A 17,925-nucleotide genomic window follows, 5' to 3' on the forward strand; every position below is an offset into this window, starting at 1 on the left:
ACCATGGCGGCGTAGAGTCCTCCGGGAGATGATTCCCCTCTCGGCAGGGTGCCGGAGGCGATCTCTGGATCCCCGAGATGGGATCGGCGTTGGCGGCGTCTGCGGAAGGTTTTCCGTATCGTGGCTCTCGGTCTTGGGGGTTTCGTCACGGAGGCTTTAAGTAGGCGGAAGGAGCAAGTCAAGAGGGGCACAGGGGCCCCACACCATAGGCCGGCGCGGCCGGGGGTGGGCCGCGCCGCCCTAGGGTTTGGGCACCACTGTGGCCCCGCCGCTTCGTCTTCGGACTTCCGGAAGCTTCGTGGAAAAATAGGCCCCTGGGCGTTGATTTCGTCCAATTCCGAGAATATTTCCTTACTAGGATTTACGAAACCAAAAGCAGCAGACAAGAATGGCACTTCGGCATCTTGTTAATAGGTTAGTTCCAGAAAATGCACGAATATGACATAAAGTGTGCATAAAACATGTAGATAACATCAATAATGTGGCATGGAACATAAGAAATTATCGATACATCGGAGACGTATCAGGGAGCCACACATATGACTGTGGCAGGTGTCGGAGTCGCGTCGACGACCATGGATAATCAGGCGGCTAGTGAGATTAGTCATGAAATTCACGGATCATATGGTCCAGCCTTTTTCAGAAATATTCAGCTTTTGGGATGGGATCATCCATATTTTCTGGTCACGAACCAAACACACGTTTACCACCTGAACGTCGTTCGCCGGGGGGGGGGGGGGGGACACCGGAGCACAGCCCATCCAATGCATCGTCATTTTTAAGCAGGCCAGCGACGACCATTTTCTTCCACACTCGCATCTTCTTCCATTCCCCACCACCACCACCACCACAACCATATGCATCTCTGCAGCCATGGACGACCAATGGGGCCTGGGCATGGCCGAGGCCGCCGAGGAAGGCGTTGTGGGAGAGGTCAGAGTCAGCCACCACCACCGTTCCCCTCACCACTGCCATCCCCACCATCATCGCCCGATGCCATTGCCGTTGACCTCCCCGGTTTCAAGTTCGGTGCATCCATCCACGTGAGCATGGGCTGGGACAGGCTGCAACTTCCCGGGAAGTTCGCGTCGATAGTCGATGGGAAAGAGCTCCACAACGTGTGTCCGATGGCACACACGAGCTTGTGGTCGGTGGAGGTGTTGTTCGACGACCAAGGACAGATGTTCCTCCAGAACGGGCTGGAGGCGTTTCGCCCGCGCGCACGCCATTGATGTCAAGCACTTTGTCGTCTTCAAGTACGACTGCCACGACATGCTCATCGTCGGAGTGTTCTACATGTTTTTATTGATTTCTAGTTTATTGCATCAATATCAATTTGCTTCAAGCAAATTTGTCTCCAAGCCCATCCCATCCCGGCCCGGCCCACCACCGTACAAGAGTCCATGCCACTTCCTCTCCCACGCCACGTTCCCCTCTCTCACGCTCTCTCTACCCTACCCCTACCAAAGCTCCAATCCGACCCCAAAATCCCCTCTCCTATAGCCGTCTCGTCACAACCGCCGCCGTGCCCTAGAGCCGCCGCCGACGTCGCCGCGCCGCGCCGCTGCTCGCCGCCGACGCCTCGCTCCCCCAGAAACGCCTCGGCGCCTCTCACCCGCGTCGCCGCCCACGTCCTACCTCGTCGCCCCCGCCCGGGTCCTAGTCCCGGGCATTGATTTCTGAGGTACGAGCTCTCCGTTTGCTTATCCAGCGATTCCTTACCCCAATCCCGAACTAACCTTCCGCAAGCTCCCTGCGCGTCCAGGTCCACGGCGCGGCGGAGGCCATGCCGGCCACCCCGGATATCGTGCTGGAGTTCGACGGCGGCGGGGAGGGCGAGAAGCCTGAAGAGGATTCCCACGCCGCTGGCGCTGGAGAGGACGCTGCGGCGGCGGCGGAGGACGTAAACGACTGTGCTCCGGCAGGCGAGGAGCCAGAGGAAGACGCCGGCGCTGGCTTACAGTCGGCTGCGACTGCCGTTGCGTTTGCGGTGGACGACCCTGCAGAGCTGGGCGCTTCCCGTGCAGAGGACGATTCTGATATGGCCCCCGATGGAGATGGAGATGGCTTAGGTGGCCAGACTGGTCAGGGGATCCTCGATGGTGCCACTCACTCTGAACCTGGCGTGCAAGATGATGGTCCTCAGATGGATAACGATGCCGCGGGGGAGGATGCTCAGGATGGGGAGGCGGCGCCGATGGATGATGCAGTTGCTACAACTGAATTGGATGAGACGGAAGCAGAGCTCGTCAAGGATGACGATGGTATTGCGGAGGAGGGGACAGAGATGGATGCACTTGCCTCCACCGAGGACGAAGGGGCTGCGGCAGCTGGTGATGCTTCAGCGGACGAGGGCAGGCAGATGGATGCGGTTTCTCTGACCAGGGATGCTGACGAAGAAGCTGCTGTCGATGCCACAAGTGATGATGACGTAAAGGCGGATACAGTTGGCCTGACTGGAGATGATTATCAGGAAAAGGAGATTTTGTCAGCTGGTGACGATGGTGCAGGTGAGGAGGGGATGGAAAATTGTGCAGATGTTGGGGCTGGAGGCGAGGATGAAAAAGATGGCATGACTGCCCAAAATGTTGCTGAGGGAGCTGATGGTGTTCCGGAACAAGATGATGACGTTCCAGCTTCAGCTGAAGATGACGTGGCTGGTGATGTTGGTGCAGAGGAGGTCACAGAGATGGATATACCTGCCACAACTGGAGAGGACAATGAGGACGAAGGGGTTGCAACAGCCGGCGACACCCTCATGGATGAGGGGACGCAGATGGATGCGGTTTCCATGAGTAGAGATGTCAATGCAGAGGAAGGTACTGATGCAGCTGGTGTTTGCGCAACAGGTGAGGACATACAGGTGGATACAGCTGGCCTGACTGGGGACAACAGTCAGGATGTTGCCTCAGCTGGTGACGATGGTGCAGATGTGGAGGGCACCGAGAAACATGCGGTTACTACTACTCGTGATGAGGATGAAGACGATGACATGGCTGACCAAAATGTCACTGAAGAAGCTGATAGTGTTCCAGAAGCTGATGTTGACATGGCTGGTGGTTTACCTGAAGAAGAGGATGTGCAGATATATGAGGATGACGACGATGATGAGCCTCCACCATTGAAAAAGAAGGGCGGAGGGCGGCCAAAGCGAGGCCGTGCATCTTCCAAGGCTCAAGCCGTGGTGAAGCCATCTCCTAAAAAAAAGGATGAGGAGGAGGTGTGCTTTATATGCTTTGATGCTGGTGACCTTGTGGTTTGTGATCGTAGGTTTGTGCAACAGCTGTGTTACTTTCATGTTGTGTTATTAAAAAACTACACAACTATATGTTATAGCTGTTGACTGTTCTTTCTGTGTCCTCAGGTTTTGCCCCAAGGCTTATCATCATTCGTGCGTTAATCGGGATGACGAGTTCTTCAAGACTAAGGGTCAATGGACTTGTGGTATGTTAGATTATCTTTAGTCCGAACCCTTCTGAGTGCCCTTAAGTGTTTCTGCCATGTTACAATCTTCCTAAATCCATGTTTTCTAGGAGTTTTTTTTTTTTTGCATCAGGCTTGGTTTACAGTTCGTATGCTGGGATTGTCACATAACTTCCTTGTTTTATACTGCATCGGATTTATAGAATGTGTTATTTGTCTGTGAACTCTGAAATATCCTTTTGTTGCACGTTCTTCTACCTGATTCCGTGCATGAACTAGGAAATACTTTCAATGATACATGAGTTTACCTATATGATGATCATATTGATTTTTTTGGAAAGGTAGAAAATGAAGGATTGATGCTTAGTATACAGATAAAATGTCTCGAAATATGTATATTGATCAACTTCGCTATTTTTTTCAGGGTGGCACATTTGTAGCAACTGTCAGAAACCTGCTAGCCAAATGTGTTTAACATGTACCTATTCCTTGTGCAAAGCGTGCTTGAAAGAGACAAACTTCATCCGTGTCAGAGGAACTAAAGGTTTCTGTGAGACATGCATGAATACTGTGATGATGATAGAGAACAAAGAGGAGGCAACCGAGCAAATGGTGAACTTTTCACATTACCCTTAGCTTCTTCTATCTAATATTTTCTCAGTTTAAGAACTTAGTTTCATCCAGTGTCTTGTTTCTTCTATGGCATTGAGGAGTTGGTTTAGTGTTTTGTGATTCTTGTTCATGTAATCATATGATAGTTTTCGACCTTGAAAGACTGTTTCTATAGATGTTTGCATAATTTAAGCATACATGTTAACCTGTGCTCTGTCTGTGATTTAGTAAAATCAAATGGGTGAACCTAATTTGTAGGCAACTCGAACCAAAACTATTGCTCTGCATTATTGTTACGTGATGTTAAACCTTGCTACACTGTTTTCCTGAAATGGGAGGATGTTGTTTGCATGCACCTTTTGCCTGATAATTGAGAACCTTCATGGCTTCGAGTTATGTATTTTTGTTGTTTCTGCATTCAATAGTAAGTTTATTTTCATATGCTGCCATAATTTGTTTGCTGGCGTGCATATTTTGAAAAACATGGTGCATCCTCGCGATAAACTTCAGGATAACAAATGGGACCTAATTATGGGTACACCTATATGATCATTATTGAGGCACACAAGGCACATGCAGAACACAAAATTGTCCCATCGATGCACGATTATGGACAAAGTGAGATCAACTACGATTTTCTTAGTCGTTTGAATGGACGAGGTTTGTTGGCAGGTGCACGCATGGACCTTGTACTAGAAAACAATCGTTTGCGTTGGAGTGGGGTCTTCGTAGATGTTGAAGCAGTTGCCGCCCCAACTAGCTTCAGCGACCATGTTAGCCACTGTATGGTACTCGGTCTCCACACTGTAGTGGGAAGCCATGCTTTGCCGTGGGACCATGACCCAAGGTTATTTCCTAGATAGAGACAGTAGCCAGAGGTTCAGCACTAGGTGTTGGGGCAGCCTGCCCAGTGTAGGCAGTGAGAGCGTCGGTCAATTGAGGTACGGGAGCACCTGCTTGACGAGGAGGAGGTGTGCTCGCATGCATGGGTCGTGCGTAGGCGAACATATTTGTTTCATGGCATAAGCTTTCTTGGGCCTGGTGAACCTGTAGATGCTGAAGTGTACCGTCGGATCCGTAACAGGAACGCCCACATCCTGATTGTGCGAGAGAAGATCCTGGCTAATACACAGCCATAATTAGAAGATTACGACTATGCCTGTTTCCTAATCCTTCTAGAACATGGTCGGTATGATGTCAGCTAAGGGTGGATAAATGCATATATGTCAAACACCCACTTTGAAAATACAATGGTATGTTTGCGTAAATTACCTATTCATTTCAAATGCTTACATCAACATCTGTTCCTTATATTCCAGGAAGCCTTAGGATATTTAGATTTTTTTTGGTTTTTTAGTCTATGTTTAGCTTCTGCCTTGTTACCATGACATGCCCATCTTACTTACTATTGCTGCAAATTGCTTGTGAGACGTCGTTTTTTCCTGCTCAGCAGTTGTAATGTCAGTAGCTTCACATGTATTTATGAAATGATCTATTAATGGTTCTGGTGTGCATATTTTCGTATTTAACAGGATGTAGATTTTGACGACAAAGAATCTTGGTGGTATTTGTTCAAGGGTTATTGGTTGAATTTGAAAGAGAAGTTGTCGTTGACATTTGAAGAAATATCAGTCGCTAGGCGTCAAAAAAATGGACCTTCTTTGAACGGGCCTTCTTTGATTATACGTGAGCTACCTGAAACTAATGATGAAGAAGAGGCTAATTCGGACAGTTCACCAAAAAAGAGGGGAAAGAAGCGATTAAAGCGTGCTGCTGATGAGGACAGTTCCAAAGGGAAAGGCAGCACTCGGAGGTATACCAAGCGAGGTTCAGGTGGCCGTGATGCTAAGACTAAGAAGTCTACAGGGGCAAAGGTTAGAAAATCGTCGAAGCGTGCTTCAAGAAGTGATCATGGACCAAAAGAATCTGAAAGTGTGGGTACATCTACATCCTCAGCTGAAGAGGCTAGTTGGGCATCAAAGGAGCTCTTGGATTTTGTTGCACATATGAGGAATGGTGACAAATCAATGCTCTCTCAGTTTCAAGTTCAACGCCTTTTACTTGCCTATATCAAACGTGAAGATCTCCGTGATCCTCGCAGAAAAAGCCAGATAGTTTGTGATCCTTTGCTCCAAAGTCTATTTGGAAAAGAACGTGTTGCGCATTTTGAAATGTTGAAGCTTCTCGAATCTCATTTCTTCATGACTGAGGTCGCACCAGTTGATATCGATGGCAATCACGGTGGTGTTGTAGACCCTGATCCTAGCCAGGATGTCGATGGTAACAGTGAAGCATCATTTGTGATGAGTTCAGAAAAAAAAAGGAAATCGCGTAAATATGATCCGAGAGCTCTCCAAACGAACCTTGATGACTTCGCCGCGATAGATAACCATAATATTGGCTTGCTGTACCTGCGTCGCAACCTAATGGAAGAGTTAATGGGTGATGTTGACACATTTAGCGAGAAAGTTCTTGGAACATTTGTGAGAATACGGATATCTGGTGCAGGTCAGAGGCAAGACATCTATCGACTTGTGCAGATTGTTGGTAAGATGGCACACTTTCAGAGCCGATGTTAGATTCGGCTCTTCATGATTCTGATTGCAGAATTTTCCGTATTTGTGTGCAGGGACAGGAACAGCTGCTGAGATGTATAAATGTGGAAAAAAGACAACTGATATAACACTAGAGATACTAAACTTGGACAAGAAAGAGGTTATTACTATTGATATAACTTCAAATCAAGAATTCACTGAGGTATTTGATTAGGAATATTACAGTTTTGCTGTTCGATTTGATGTTTACTGAAGCTAAGTAGAAACTAAACATTTGGTTTTATAGTTCCCATTTTTACTGATTTTTTGGCTGTTAGTTCACTATACTGATGTAGCCAAGCACTTATTCAACAGATATAATTGCATTTGCTGAATGCTGTCATTATTCTTCTTATTTATAGGAGGAGTGCAAACGGTTACGGCAAAGCATCAAGTGTGGGCTCATTGCAAGGATGACAGTGGTAATTTTATTACACATTATTTGTGCTTTTGTTATTTGTACACTATTTTTCTATGGTGTAACCATCATATCTTCCAGGGAGAAGTTCAGGACAAGGCAAGGGTTCTCCATTCTGTGAAAGTCAATGATGTAAGCAACTACTAATGGAAGAACTATAGAAGTTTCCAGTCAAGCACTTCTATTGCATTTGCTTATTCATGAATGCCATTTGCATCTTTGCAGTGGATCGAAAGTGAAAAAATGCGCCTTGCGCATCTTCGTGACCGTGCCAGTGATATGGGCCATAGAAAAGAATATCCTTTTCGACATTCTTTTATGAATCATTATTTAGTTGGTAGTTCATGATTCAACATTATGGTTAAATTTCTCCTCTTTTTGTAATCCGATTGCTTGTCATTAATATTTTGAATTTATTCTTTTTCTGTAATGACTCTTTTTGACGAATAGATTTTAGCTTGCATGCCTTGACCATTATGTACGCTTAGAGAATGTGTAGAGAAGCTGAAGCTTCTAAATACTCCAGAGGAGCGTGCTCGAAGGCTGAAGGAAGAACCGGAAATACATGCTGATCCTGCCATGGATCCGGATTATGAATCTCCAGAGGAACCAGAGGAGGATGCTGAGAAAAGTACTGGACTTGATTTGTTTTATTCTGCCAAGCTTCGTACCACTTTGACACTGACTTACATTTTTTATTTTCATACAGGTAGCTTCAGTAAGCCGAGTGGTTCTTTCTCTAGGAAAGATAACAACCCAGTGTCTCCCGGTAAAGGAGAGGGTAGGAATGCTGCAAGAGATCCTAAATCTAACTGGGAGTCAAACCGAAACACGTGGTCAAGTACACAGTTGGAATCGCCTCATGGACGGAGATCTACATTCTCGTCTCACGGTGAAAGTGCTGGTTACACAGATAAATCAGACAGTCCAAATGTTGGTGCACACAGAACTAATGTGGAAGCCACGGCAGCTAATACTCCACGTGGGCTATCTGGTGCCTCATCTCAAACTTTAACGGCTAATTTAGGGTCTGCAACACCTGCATCACAGTTAACAGTCAATGAGTCTGAAAAGATATGGCAGTACGTGGACCCTTCTAATAAAATCCAAGGCCCTTTCTCAATAGTACAGTTGCGGAAATGGAACAGCAGTGGGTATTTCCCTGCTAATTTGAAAATATGGAAGTCTAACGAGACGCAGGATGACTCAATATTGTTGGCTGATGCTTTGGTTGGGAAGTTTGAGAAAGACCTGCCTCCGTGGGAACCGCCACTTGGCAGCTCATCTCAAATGGACAAAGCTTACTTGAGAAGCAACTCAGATGTTGGTGCTAGACCCTCTAGTGGCTCCCTTTTTGAAGAAAAATCAGGGGTTCTAAATAAGTCGCAGTCTTTCCCGGATAGGGTTAGTCAAATGCAGGATACAACAAATCCTGGAGCAACCATGATCCAGTCTGGTGCACAAAGTTATTATGGGATGCAAAATTCTCAAGCAGCTTTTGCAAGCCAGCAATCTCTTACTGGAAGTTGGAATGCTTCCTCAACTCAGTTTGGCACTACAGTAAATCAAACAACACCGTCTCAGCCTGCTCCTGCAACAGTTGGCACACAAACAGTTAATTCACAGTCTTCAGGTGAAGTTGTGTTCCTTTGCAAGGGTTTATATGCTCCAACAATTTGGTTGAAGCTTCTAATTTGTAGTACAGATGTATTTTAATTTGATGTATATTATTTCTTTCCGTTTGCAGATCTTGGAGCAGTAGGTGCACAGACTGGAGCTGCACAATCAAACACTCAGCAATTTGAAGGTATTAGCACACTATTTTTCCATTTCCATGCCTTGTTTTCTTCCGATATCTTGTTTCCATTAGTTCCATAGCAAAGTCTTACAGGTTTCAATCTTAAACAACTGCTGTCGCTCCTTGGAATTATTATGGCTGTTCAGTGGAAACCTAGCTAATGATGTTATTGTGGTATCACCTTCAGATGCAAGGAACCAATCAACTGATGCCTCCAACTCAGCTCAGCTGATGTCAACACCAGCTGCTGCTGGTGGAGATAGTCAAAGCAGTGGCTGGTCCACGCCTGCACAAGTTGGAAACGCATCTAGCCAAGTTCAGGTGGCTGGAAATATGGACTGGGGATCCCTTCAGAACATGGGTTGGGTTACACCGAACATGCCTTGGGCAGCACCAGCACAAGGCGCCACAGGCTACAACATGGGGGTGAGTATGCCGACACAGCAAAATGCAGTCCAGAACATGGGTTGGGTGACACAGAATCCAGGAAACACCAACATGAATATGATATGGACTCAAGCCCAAGGGACTCCAAATGCGGCTGCTATGATGGGAGCTCAGATGCAAGGAGTTGCAGTGGCCCCTTGGGGGGGTGCCATGGCACAAGGAAATGCAAATTCTAATCCTGGTTGGGTGCCCCAGGCTGGAAACATGAATCAAAATACTGGCTGGAGCGCTCCTGTGCAGGGAAATCCAGGTCCTAGTCCTGTAAATGGTACAGGCCAGGGGAATAATAATATGAACTGGAATTCACCAAGCGGGAATCAGACCTGGAATAACCAGCAGGATTTTAATGGTGGTAACTCAGGTGGGCGGCCATGGAGGCCTCAGTCTGGCGGTGGAGGGTCACGTCCTTTCAAGAGGGGACCTTGCTATGCCTTCCAGAACACTGGTCGCTGCCACAGAGGAGAGCAGTGCAACTATGCCCATGACCGACCGGTTGACGGATCTGCACCGAGAAATGATCGCCGATTTGATAGGCAATCTTCGAGCAGCGATAGGCCTCACTATGACAGGCAAAAAGATCAGCAGTTTGATCGGCAACCTTCAGGTGGCGAGAGGCACCATGATAGGCATGATGACAACAGGAGCAGTGGCTGGGATGACAATAGGAAGTCTGATAGGTCAGAATCAAGAGAGAGGCAGTAAAGAACCGGTATCAGGTTCATTTTTTCTGCTTTATTCTCCTGTTTTGTTGTATATGCAGTAGCTAGCCAGTAGCATCCGTGCATGTTTCTGAACTTGATGTGTTCAGCGAGCTGCATCCCGCCCGAAACGTCATGAACAACCGTAGCTTAAGCATCATGTGCATCCTACTCTTATTTTGCGTTGCCTGGAACCGAACTAATACATTCCGAATAAATCCTGATGTCAGATATGGGAGGGTTCTGTTGTAATGTTGAATGAGCTGCTGCTGGCTGTATACATTTGCTTTGGTGTCTGTCTGGCGTAGTGGTGTTATTTGTGTCCCTGGTGGTGAAGACAGGGTTCTGTAAAAACATTAAACATAGCTTGACCTGTTTTACTAGTTTTTGCCTTGCGACTGAATGATGTCCCTGCAAATATGTGGTTTTGGCTTGTATCTATCCTGAAATTCTTTTACTTTTGTTAATGCAAAGCAGAAATGCTGTATTTCTTTCTTCTTTCTTGCACCTAAACGAAGGCTGTACACATGCTCTGTATTTGAGACAAAGGTAGGCCTGTGCTTGCGCTAAAAGTCCTGGACATGCTGGAGCACGAAGAGGACAACATCGCCTTATAAATTTTCGTAGAGGGAAAAGTTGTCTCTAGAAGTAATTAGGCTATGTGAAATTAAATGGCTGTGTATCATAAATCAGACGAGCAACTACTCTAAGAAGTTGTTTGGAAGTCAGGCTTTCATTTCGTTTGTAGCATTTTGAAATGAACATTGTAATTCCAGAAATGGATACTTATTTGGTTGCCATAGGAATTGCAAATGACAACAAAATTCAATATTAAATTTGTAAATGGTTTTCATAGAGAAATGCAAATGATAGGTCTCAGCTCGGAATTGTGTTTACCTATGGCGTCATTCTGCTGGATTTTCTAAATGAAATGACGGCCTAATTCTGTGGCAACCAAACAGCCCACCTATAGAATTCTAAAATAAATTCCAGGATTTCAGGGTCAAATGATGGATACCAAACGACTTCTAAGAAAAATTAACATACTGGATAATAATCGTCTAAGAAACTAGACAACCGACACACGAGATCAAGTGGACTTGAAATCGACAAGATCCTCGTATGGTATTGACATTGTTTCCTGATGATTCGTGTTGCCTGATGCTGATCGAATTCTTGTTACCTCATGCTGATCGAATTCAGTAAATAAATCGCCTTTTTTCACGAAGTCTTTGTTGATTTTCTTGACTGCTCAATTTTATTGATGATGTAATTTTGTTTGAGCTGGAGGTCACACTTCCTTGTCACAAAAATATACACGTTTCCTTGTTTGTGTGATAAAAGTATGTGAGCATGACAGCATGTTTCGGCAGTGTGTGTGCCCATCTATGGGCCATAACGTTTAAAAGCGGCTAGGAATTCTTATATAAAGAAAAATAATTAGAATCTTAAATTACATTTCTGAACGATGCGACACAACTTTTTACGGCACGATGCAGGGAGCCAAGTGGGCCCATGTTGTAGCTAAGGTCAGAATGGCCAATCCTCTTCTACAATGAAATTTCTTTGTCGCATAGGGTGATCGAGGCGAGATATGGGAGAGGCAGCATAGGGTGATGGAGGCGAGATATGGGAGAGGCATCGCGGTAGTCCTACGCGGTGGTCGGAGGGCCGTCTATTCTAGCATTGCCAAGGATGGGGAAGTCGTACAAGCGGTTGCCTCTGGCCTCTACTACTTGTCGGTGCTCAAATCCCGAGGTTACGACCCATAGGCTTGGGGATCCTCGCTCCGTCCCAAAGGTTTCGAACCCTAACCCTAGTCTCATATTTCCTAGCAAATAATGTTTGCATGCTCCTAAAGCTATGATATGATTGAAGTTCTCTGGCTCTAGTGGATGTTAAAGAGATGTAAGAATTCTTATATAGTTCCGGAAATTCAATTCGGCTCCCGGGTGCGTATGCTCCCTATACCGAAAAATTATATTTCGAGTTGTCAAAAAATTTTGACAAAAAATTCTACATGTACATCTCCATAATATATGTGCATTCCTCAAGTTTCAGGAAAAATCAATATTTTTTGTGGTCTATGTAAAAAAGAGAAAATTTACCTTGTAAAAAACATTATTTTTAGCACTGAGTTTTGTCTTTTTTACACACATCACATGACAAGTCCATTTTTTATGAAACAACTTTGTGAGCGTGTAACACGTGAAAATGTACGTGCGAATTTTTTGTTTCAATTTTTTTGAAATTCAAAATATGTGTAAGATGAATTTTAAAATAAAGGGAGCATATGCTCCCATGTTCCAAAACACCACTCTCCGACTGGTGGGCTCATAAGTCAGCGACCACGGTGGGCCCACCCGCGACCAAGAGAGGTACGGTCCCCTTCGGCAAAGAAATTTCTCCGTCGGGTGGAACAGAGAAGAGACCGAAATAAACGGAGGTAGATGGGGGAGGCATCGCCGGAGTCCAGCGGCGCGGCGGCCGGAGGGCCGTCTATTCCGGCGCCGCCGAGGAAGGGGAAGTCGTGCAAGGGCTGCCTCTACTACTCGTCGGTGCTCAAATCCCGGGGATACAACCCCATCTGCGTGGGGATCCCTCGCTCCATCCCGCAAGGTCGCCAACCCTAATCCCCCCATCGACCCACATGTTATAGCATGCGTTCGTTGCGATATGCGTTTTCGATCGAAAAAAGCATCTCGTTCGGGATCAAATTTAGCTTCTTTTTTCTTTCGCCTATGCTGGATCGGAAGATCTCATGAAACATGAATGAAATTATTGATATTGATTGATTGGCAGTCCCGGGCTTCGTGGTGGAAGAGCCCAGGGAGGAGGTCGCGGCGCAGGGGCATGATCTGAGGCAGTTCAAGTACGCGTGCGCCGGTTACTCGATGTTCGTCGACGACAGAGACGGCAAGAGCGGCGGGGACGAGGCCAAGGCGCTGCTGCCTTATTGCCAGGGGCTCGAGGTTGGTTTCATCTCACTGTTTCAGTATGGGATCATGAAATTTCAAGCTCGTGTTGTTTGGTCATGTGGCTGGCGGCTTGTGTATGGATTTGACCTGTTTCTGTTATTGTTCATATTTCACAAGTATATGTGTAGGTAGCCAATGTTAATGGCAGCACATGGTCATGTAAATCTAAAAATTGCCACTTTAGTGGGTGTTGATCTGATCATACTTTCCTGCACGATTTCGTATTTATTGTTCACGCAATTCCCAATTCTGACTTTTTTTTAAAGGGCCATATTTCTGGAAAGAGAAGAAAACATGATGGTAATAATGACCTATAATCGTACGCAAGTCATGCTTGACACTGTTAGCAATCGTTACCTATGACAAGTATCCAAATCCTCGAGTCTGCTGTAACTGAACACTTATATGATATCCTGGAGCCGATGGAATTAGAAAGGAAAAAGCTGCCTAGATAACTTCATCAGAAAATTGAGCAGCCGGTGTAGTTAGAACTGACCAAAGTATACCAACTGTGTTGGGCTGTGAGCATTTTGGTTGACACAAAAGATTGAATCTGGATTCTGATTGGCGCCTCAGTGTGTTGGTATCGTCTGCCCAGCCCCTAGGTTCCTACTTGGATGCAAACACAACCAACATTAATTGTAACCTTGGGATATTTTGGCAACTGAGTTGGCCTTGAACACAGCATGAGTATTGATTTTTTAGATCGATAACAATATTTGGGCTGTCAACGATGTTGAAAAGGCGTGTCTTATAAATACTTCTTTTGCCTGATGAACTTTCTATTAGGTAGATCACATTGTATGATGAATATAAAGTGACATCTTCATCAGATTGCACATGCTTGAATGTAACGCCTTGTCTAGTTCCTTCAAAACAGGCATCCATAGCCCCCCATGGCCGTAGCAAGGCAGTGGAACTCTGTGGGTTAGTTCTGTGTAGACCAGACCATTATACTGTCCTGGAGGCATGATGACACTGCCTAGTCGATTTAGGTGACCGGGATAACATCCTTCTTGATTCTAATGAAATTGTTCCAACTGAATATTCATAGTCACAGAAATATGTTAGATTCAGTGATGCCTAATTTCACATAACACGTCTGCTCTAGCATGCTTCCTCTGCGGCTAGAGAAATTGCTTTGGGACATTTTTTTTTCCTTTTTTGTAAGTTCTCAATTCCTCCGCGTCAACATCACTATCGTACAAATTAGATTCCTATCTTGCAGCAGTCCTTAAAATGCGATCATGCTGTCATGAGCTTACAATGATTCATCAGTTCCATTGCACATAAAAAATGATTCTTGCACAAATTTTCATGGATGATACTGGGTAGGCAGCATCAACCAAATTGTTGTCAACCTAGTTCATACTTCATAGTGGGGGTAGACATCCAAAGATTCCAAACAAATTTTCATGAGTGATACTGGTAGGCAGCATCAACCAAATTGTTGTCAACCTTGTTCACAGTGGGGGTACACATCCATATGAAAGAAGTCAGACAGTAACTTGAACTAGAGCTGCACCAGCTGGTGGAGGAAGGGCAAGACAACAGCAGGACTTAGGGATTAGGAGAGTTTGCTTATTTTATTTTGCTCCAGTGAAGAGGATACATTGCAACCCATTTTACGGTGATGACCAGAGTTTTATAGCAACCCCATTAAACCTACGAAAATAGAATAACATGATGCAAGCCCATATGAACAGTAGTTACCGCGAGTAGTATGGTAGTACCACATGAACAGATTGTTGAACGAGCACTAAAAGAATGGTAGCAAAAATCTTTCCCCTTTGCCTAATGGTTGGATTTTGTTGACGGACTCTGGATCAATGAAGTGTTTTCAGTGAGTGTCAGAAATTTGATCTCTAATGATGTACATGATATTTAAGTTGTACGCCATGGAATTATACATTCTGTACCGTAGCCGTTTGGATTTGCTTCTTGCTAAGGAAAGTGAGAAACGTTCATGCAGCTATTGGTCGACAGCAGAATAGTTGAGAAAAGTTCACCTGCCGTGGACCATGCTTCAACACGGAATACAAAGGAAGGTATGTAAAGTTTCTCCTACTTGATGTCATCTACTTTATACTTGGTCACTCCAATAAAAAAACTGTAAACCTGAAATCGTTGTAATAGTGGATTATGTGTTTGCAATTATCCTTTAATGCTTAAGTTTTGAATTTAAATCTCTACAAAACGTAGGTCTGATTAAAGTTCCATTTACTTTTGTGGAGATTTTTTTGGCTCCTGTGCACTAAGGATCCCGTTGTTTTAAAAAAATCGAAAATCATATTTGCAAGATTCATAAAAATCTGAATATATATTCCTCAAACGTGCAAAAATCAAGTTCGATACTTTTGTATTCTCAGCTACACAAAAAGGGCAAACGTGTGGATCTGAGTATGTATATTTTCAAATCTCCAAATTTATCAGATTTTGTCATTTTTGTGTAGACCACAATACAAAGAATTTTGCATGGCGATTTGGCATGCTTGTAGGTTACATCATTGACTATGTGCAGATTTGTTCTCAGTTGTTTTTTGAAACTTATAAATATGAATTTTGAATTTTTTAAAATGAAGGGATCACTGGAGCCAAAGACATTTTCCACATTTTCTTAATACTAAGTCTATAATGCTGGTGGCAGTTTTTCATTTCCATAGTTCATCGTAGTACATGCCTGTTTTTTTTTTAAAAAAAATCTTGGTTATGGATATCAAGTGACAAATTTGGTCGTACCTGCTGAAGAAAAACACAGTAGCATTCTGTAGACGGTGACAGGACAGTGATTGTTCCTTTTTGAGACCACGAAAACTGCTAAAATTAGTTATGGACACAATGTTTTGCCACAATGATGATAAGCCATCTTGGTTCATCTAGTATCAGCTTTGTTGACTAGTATTCTTCTGAATCCACCAGTGTACCATTTCTGGCACTAGCTTTTGTGCAGAGTGAGTGGACTTCAGAACCTTGATGCTTTTATGTTTCCTGTCACAGCTGCTGCAACCCACCCCCAGCCCCAGGGCCAGGAGCAAGGACAGAAACCGCAGCTCGCAAGACAGGAATTCATGGCGAGGAAAGTTACCGTTTCATCAGATCTCCCCTTGCTGGTCTACTCTTACAATGATCTTTTCTTCTGACATTCTGAGTGGTGGTGCAGGTACAAGAGGAGCGCCGGGCTGGTGGCTTCAGGAGTCGTGAAGAATATGGGCAAAGCAGGTGCTTATATCAAACAAAACATCGAGGACATAGTTTCCATGGACCGACGACCTCCTAAGTAGGGACTGTGCTTGGGTGCTCGTCTATTTCTGGGCTGGGGCGCTGAAGAAAATTGGCCATCTACATGAAGGAAAAAAGCTACCTAGCATGCATCACACTCTTACTGGCACTTTTTTCTGGGGCGTGCTACTGGATTCCTTTTGATGTATACTTGCATTGTTTTGTAATTTGTGGAAACATAGGGTTCCGATGATGTACATGCGTCTTGACAGTGTTTCGAGCAGATATCGGATCTGGCCCGTGGGTTGCTCAATAATATGTCAGCTGCAATTTATTCGAAATGTTGAGTAAAAAAAATCGTGGAACTATCAAGCATGCTACTCTTTGTGGTTGGTCTAATTTACAGGGTGGCCAAATTGGCTCTCGGGAGCACATTCCTTCGGCTGAATTGAAAAATCATGAGAAAATAGTTTAAAATATAAAAAGAATCTCAATTCTTATGTACATGCTCGTGTCCTTTGTGCCAACTTTCACGAAAAAAGGTTGATTTTGCACCCTAGTTAAAAACTATGAACTTCTGTAATATATAACTTTTTTTGCATTGAACTTTTATTTTACAGAAAGACGTATTTTTTCAAAAACGTTTGCAGGCACGACATGAAAATATGAAATATACATCTCTAAAATATTTCATACTAGTAGTACTTTCTAACTGAGAGAGAGTGTTCCTGGGTACAACTACGAATTACTGCCACTTTTTAAAAACAGTAGCTAGTCCATCATTTATGTTTCGGTAAATTACACAATATCTGCCCTGACGCAGCAGTCCCTTTACCCTGCTGAATGCATTCAAAGTTGAACGGTCGTCTGCGCTGCCCATACACGCCGTTACTGTTCTCTCGAGTCTGTCCGTCCTCCCACAGATTCGACAGAGTCAGCCAAGAAAACCACATGATACTGATCTTTCAGCTCGAGTTTTTGATGATACCTTTCTTTCTTTCGACGCGGTCCGGGGGTATTTGGTTAGGTTTAGAGTTTGGTTTATAAACCATGAAGAGGAGCGACTCCCAGTAAGGCAATGTAGGGCAGCCACCCAACCTTAAATTTGGTGAATACATTTAGTTGCACGTGTTTTTCTAAATAATTTTAGTGGTTATATGTCGATAACCGATTTTATATGAGAAAATTATGATTGTTTTAGTGAGCATTGCGCAAAATTGATTTCGAACCGAAAATAGGGACTACGTAGCAGACTCATATTCTAGGTTCAATATGAGGACCGAGTTTCATACAAAGATTTATCGTGGATCTTACTATATACAAGATACTATATACAAGATAACCTTAAGACATTCATTAGTCATACACGAAGAATTGAGGACTTCGGAGATTTTATATATTTGAAAGGCACATGACTGTCTCCTCTGACAACATTATCGTCTAATTGAGTTGGCTTTGCTTTTACATGTGGAGACGATAACAATTTAAAAATATTTCCCGGTGACAAACATTATCAAGATCGAGTTGCACACGAGCAAGGGATAATCAAAAGTCTTGATCGATACAATTACAGAAGATTTTCAGAAAAGGGCAAAGTTTTGCCATTGAGCTACCATTTAATGATATGTTTGTAGGCAATACTTATATTCAAACATGTTTCTATTTTTATTGTTCTAAGATATAAGATATACCTCGTTTCAAAAAAAAATGTTCTAAGATATAGAATCATACATAGCAT

General features: G+C 44.2%; 2 protein-coding genes across 3 annotated transcripts; both read left to right on the forward strand.

The window, feature by feature from the left end:
• Nucleotides 1-1,461: 1,461 nt before the first annotated feature.
• On the forward strand, nt 1,462-10,393 carry LOC127302569 (uncharacterized). Of its 2 annotated transcripts, XM_051333055.2 has the most exons (13): nt 1,462-1,684; nt 1,766-3,270; nt 3,365-3,444; nt 3,848-4,035; nt 5,568-6,582; nt 6,665-6,792; nt 6,992-7,051; nt 7,129-7,179; nt 7,273-7,343; nt 7,530-7,678; nt 7,757-8,680; nt 8,795-8,854; nt 9,033-10,393. In XM_051333055.2, the coding sequence occupies exons 2-13, from the start codon at nt 1,787-1,789 to the stop codon at nt 9,992-9,994; spliced, it is 5,172 nt and encodes a 1,723-aa protein (XP_051189015.1). In that variant the 5' UTR covers nt 1,462-1,684; nt 1,766-1,786; the 3' UTR covers nt 9,995-10,393. The 2 variants fall into 2 exon arrangements, with proteins under 2 accessions (XP_051189015.1, XP_051189016.1); XM_051333056.1 differs by lacking the exon at nt 1,462-1,684 and having other exon boundaries at nt 1,750-3,270.
• A 1,982-nt stretch (nt 10,394-12,375) lies between these two features.
• Nucleotides 12,376-16,528, forward strand: LOC127302570 (uncharacterized). The gene is made up of 5 exons (XM_051333057.2): nt 12,376-12,609; nt 12,793-12,962; nt 14,941-15,016; nt 15,966-16,042; nt 16,127-16,528. The coding sequence occupies exons 1-5, from the start codon at nt 12,441-12,443 to the stop codon at nt 16,247-16,249; spliced, it is 615 nt and encodes a 204-aa protein (XP_051189017.1). The 5' UTR covers nt 12,376-12,440; the 3' UTR covers nt 16,250-16,528.
• Nucleotides 16,529-17,925: the final 1,397 nt, after the last annotated feature.

The sequence above is a fragment of the Lolium perenne genome, chromosome 5 (assembly GCF_019359855.2).
Source record: "Lolium perenne isolate Kyuss_39 chromosome 5, Kyuss_2.0, whole genome shotgun sequence".
In the NCBI taxonomy this organism is placed as follows: Eukaryota; Viridiplantae; Streptophyta; class Magnoliopsida; order Poales; family Poaceae; genus Lolium; species Lolium perenne.

Excerpts from the sequence above, each read along its gene's own strand:
- LOC127302569 (XM_051333055.2), top strand. The coding sequence starts at position 1,787 with ATGCCGGCCACCCCGGATATCGTGCTGGAGTTCGACGGCGGCGGGGAG. Across the intron at positions 3,271-3,364 it reads CTTGTGGTTTGTGATCGTAG|GTTTTGCCCCAAGGCTTATC; the intron begins GTTTGTGCAACA and ends CTGTGTCCTCAG. Across the intron at positions 8,855-9,032 it reads AAACACTCAGCAATTTGAAG|ATGCAAGGAACCAATCAACT; the intron begins GTATTAGCACAC and ends TATCACCTTCAG.
- LOC127302570 (XM_051333057.2), top strand. The coding sequence starts at position 12,441 with ATGGGGGAGGCATCGCCGGAGTCCAGCGGCGCGGCGGCCGGAGGGCCG. Across the intron at positions 12,610-12,792 it reads CCCTCGCTCCATCCCGCAAG|TCCCGGGCTTCGTGGTGGAA; the intron begins GTCGCCAACCCT and ends ATTGATTGGCAG. Across the intron at positions 15,017-15,965 it reads AACACGGAATACAAAGGAAG|CTGCTGCAACCCACCCCCAG; the intron begins GTATGTAAAGTT and ends TTCCTGTCACAG.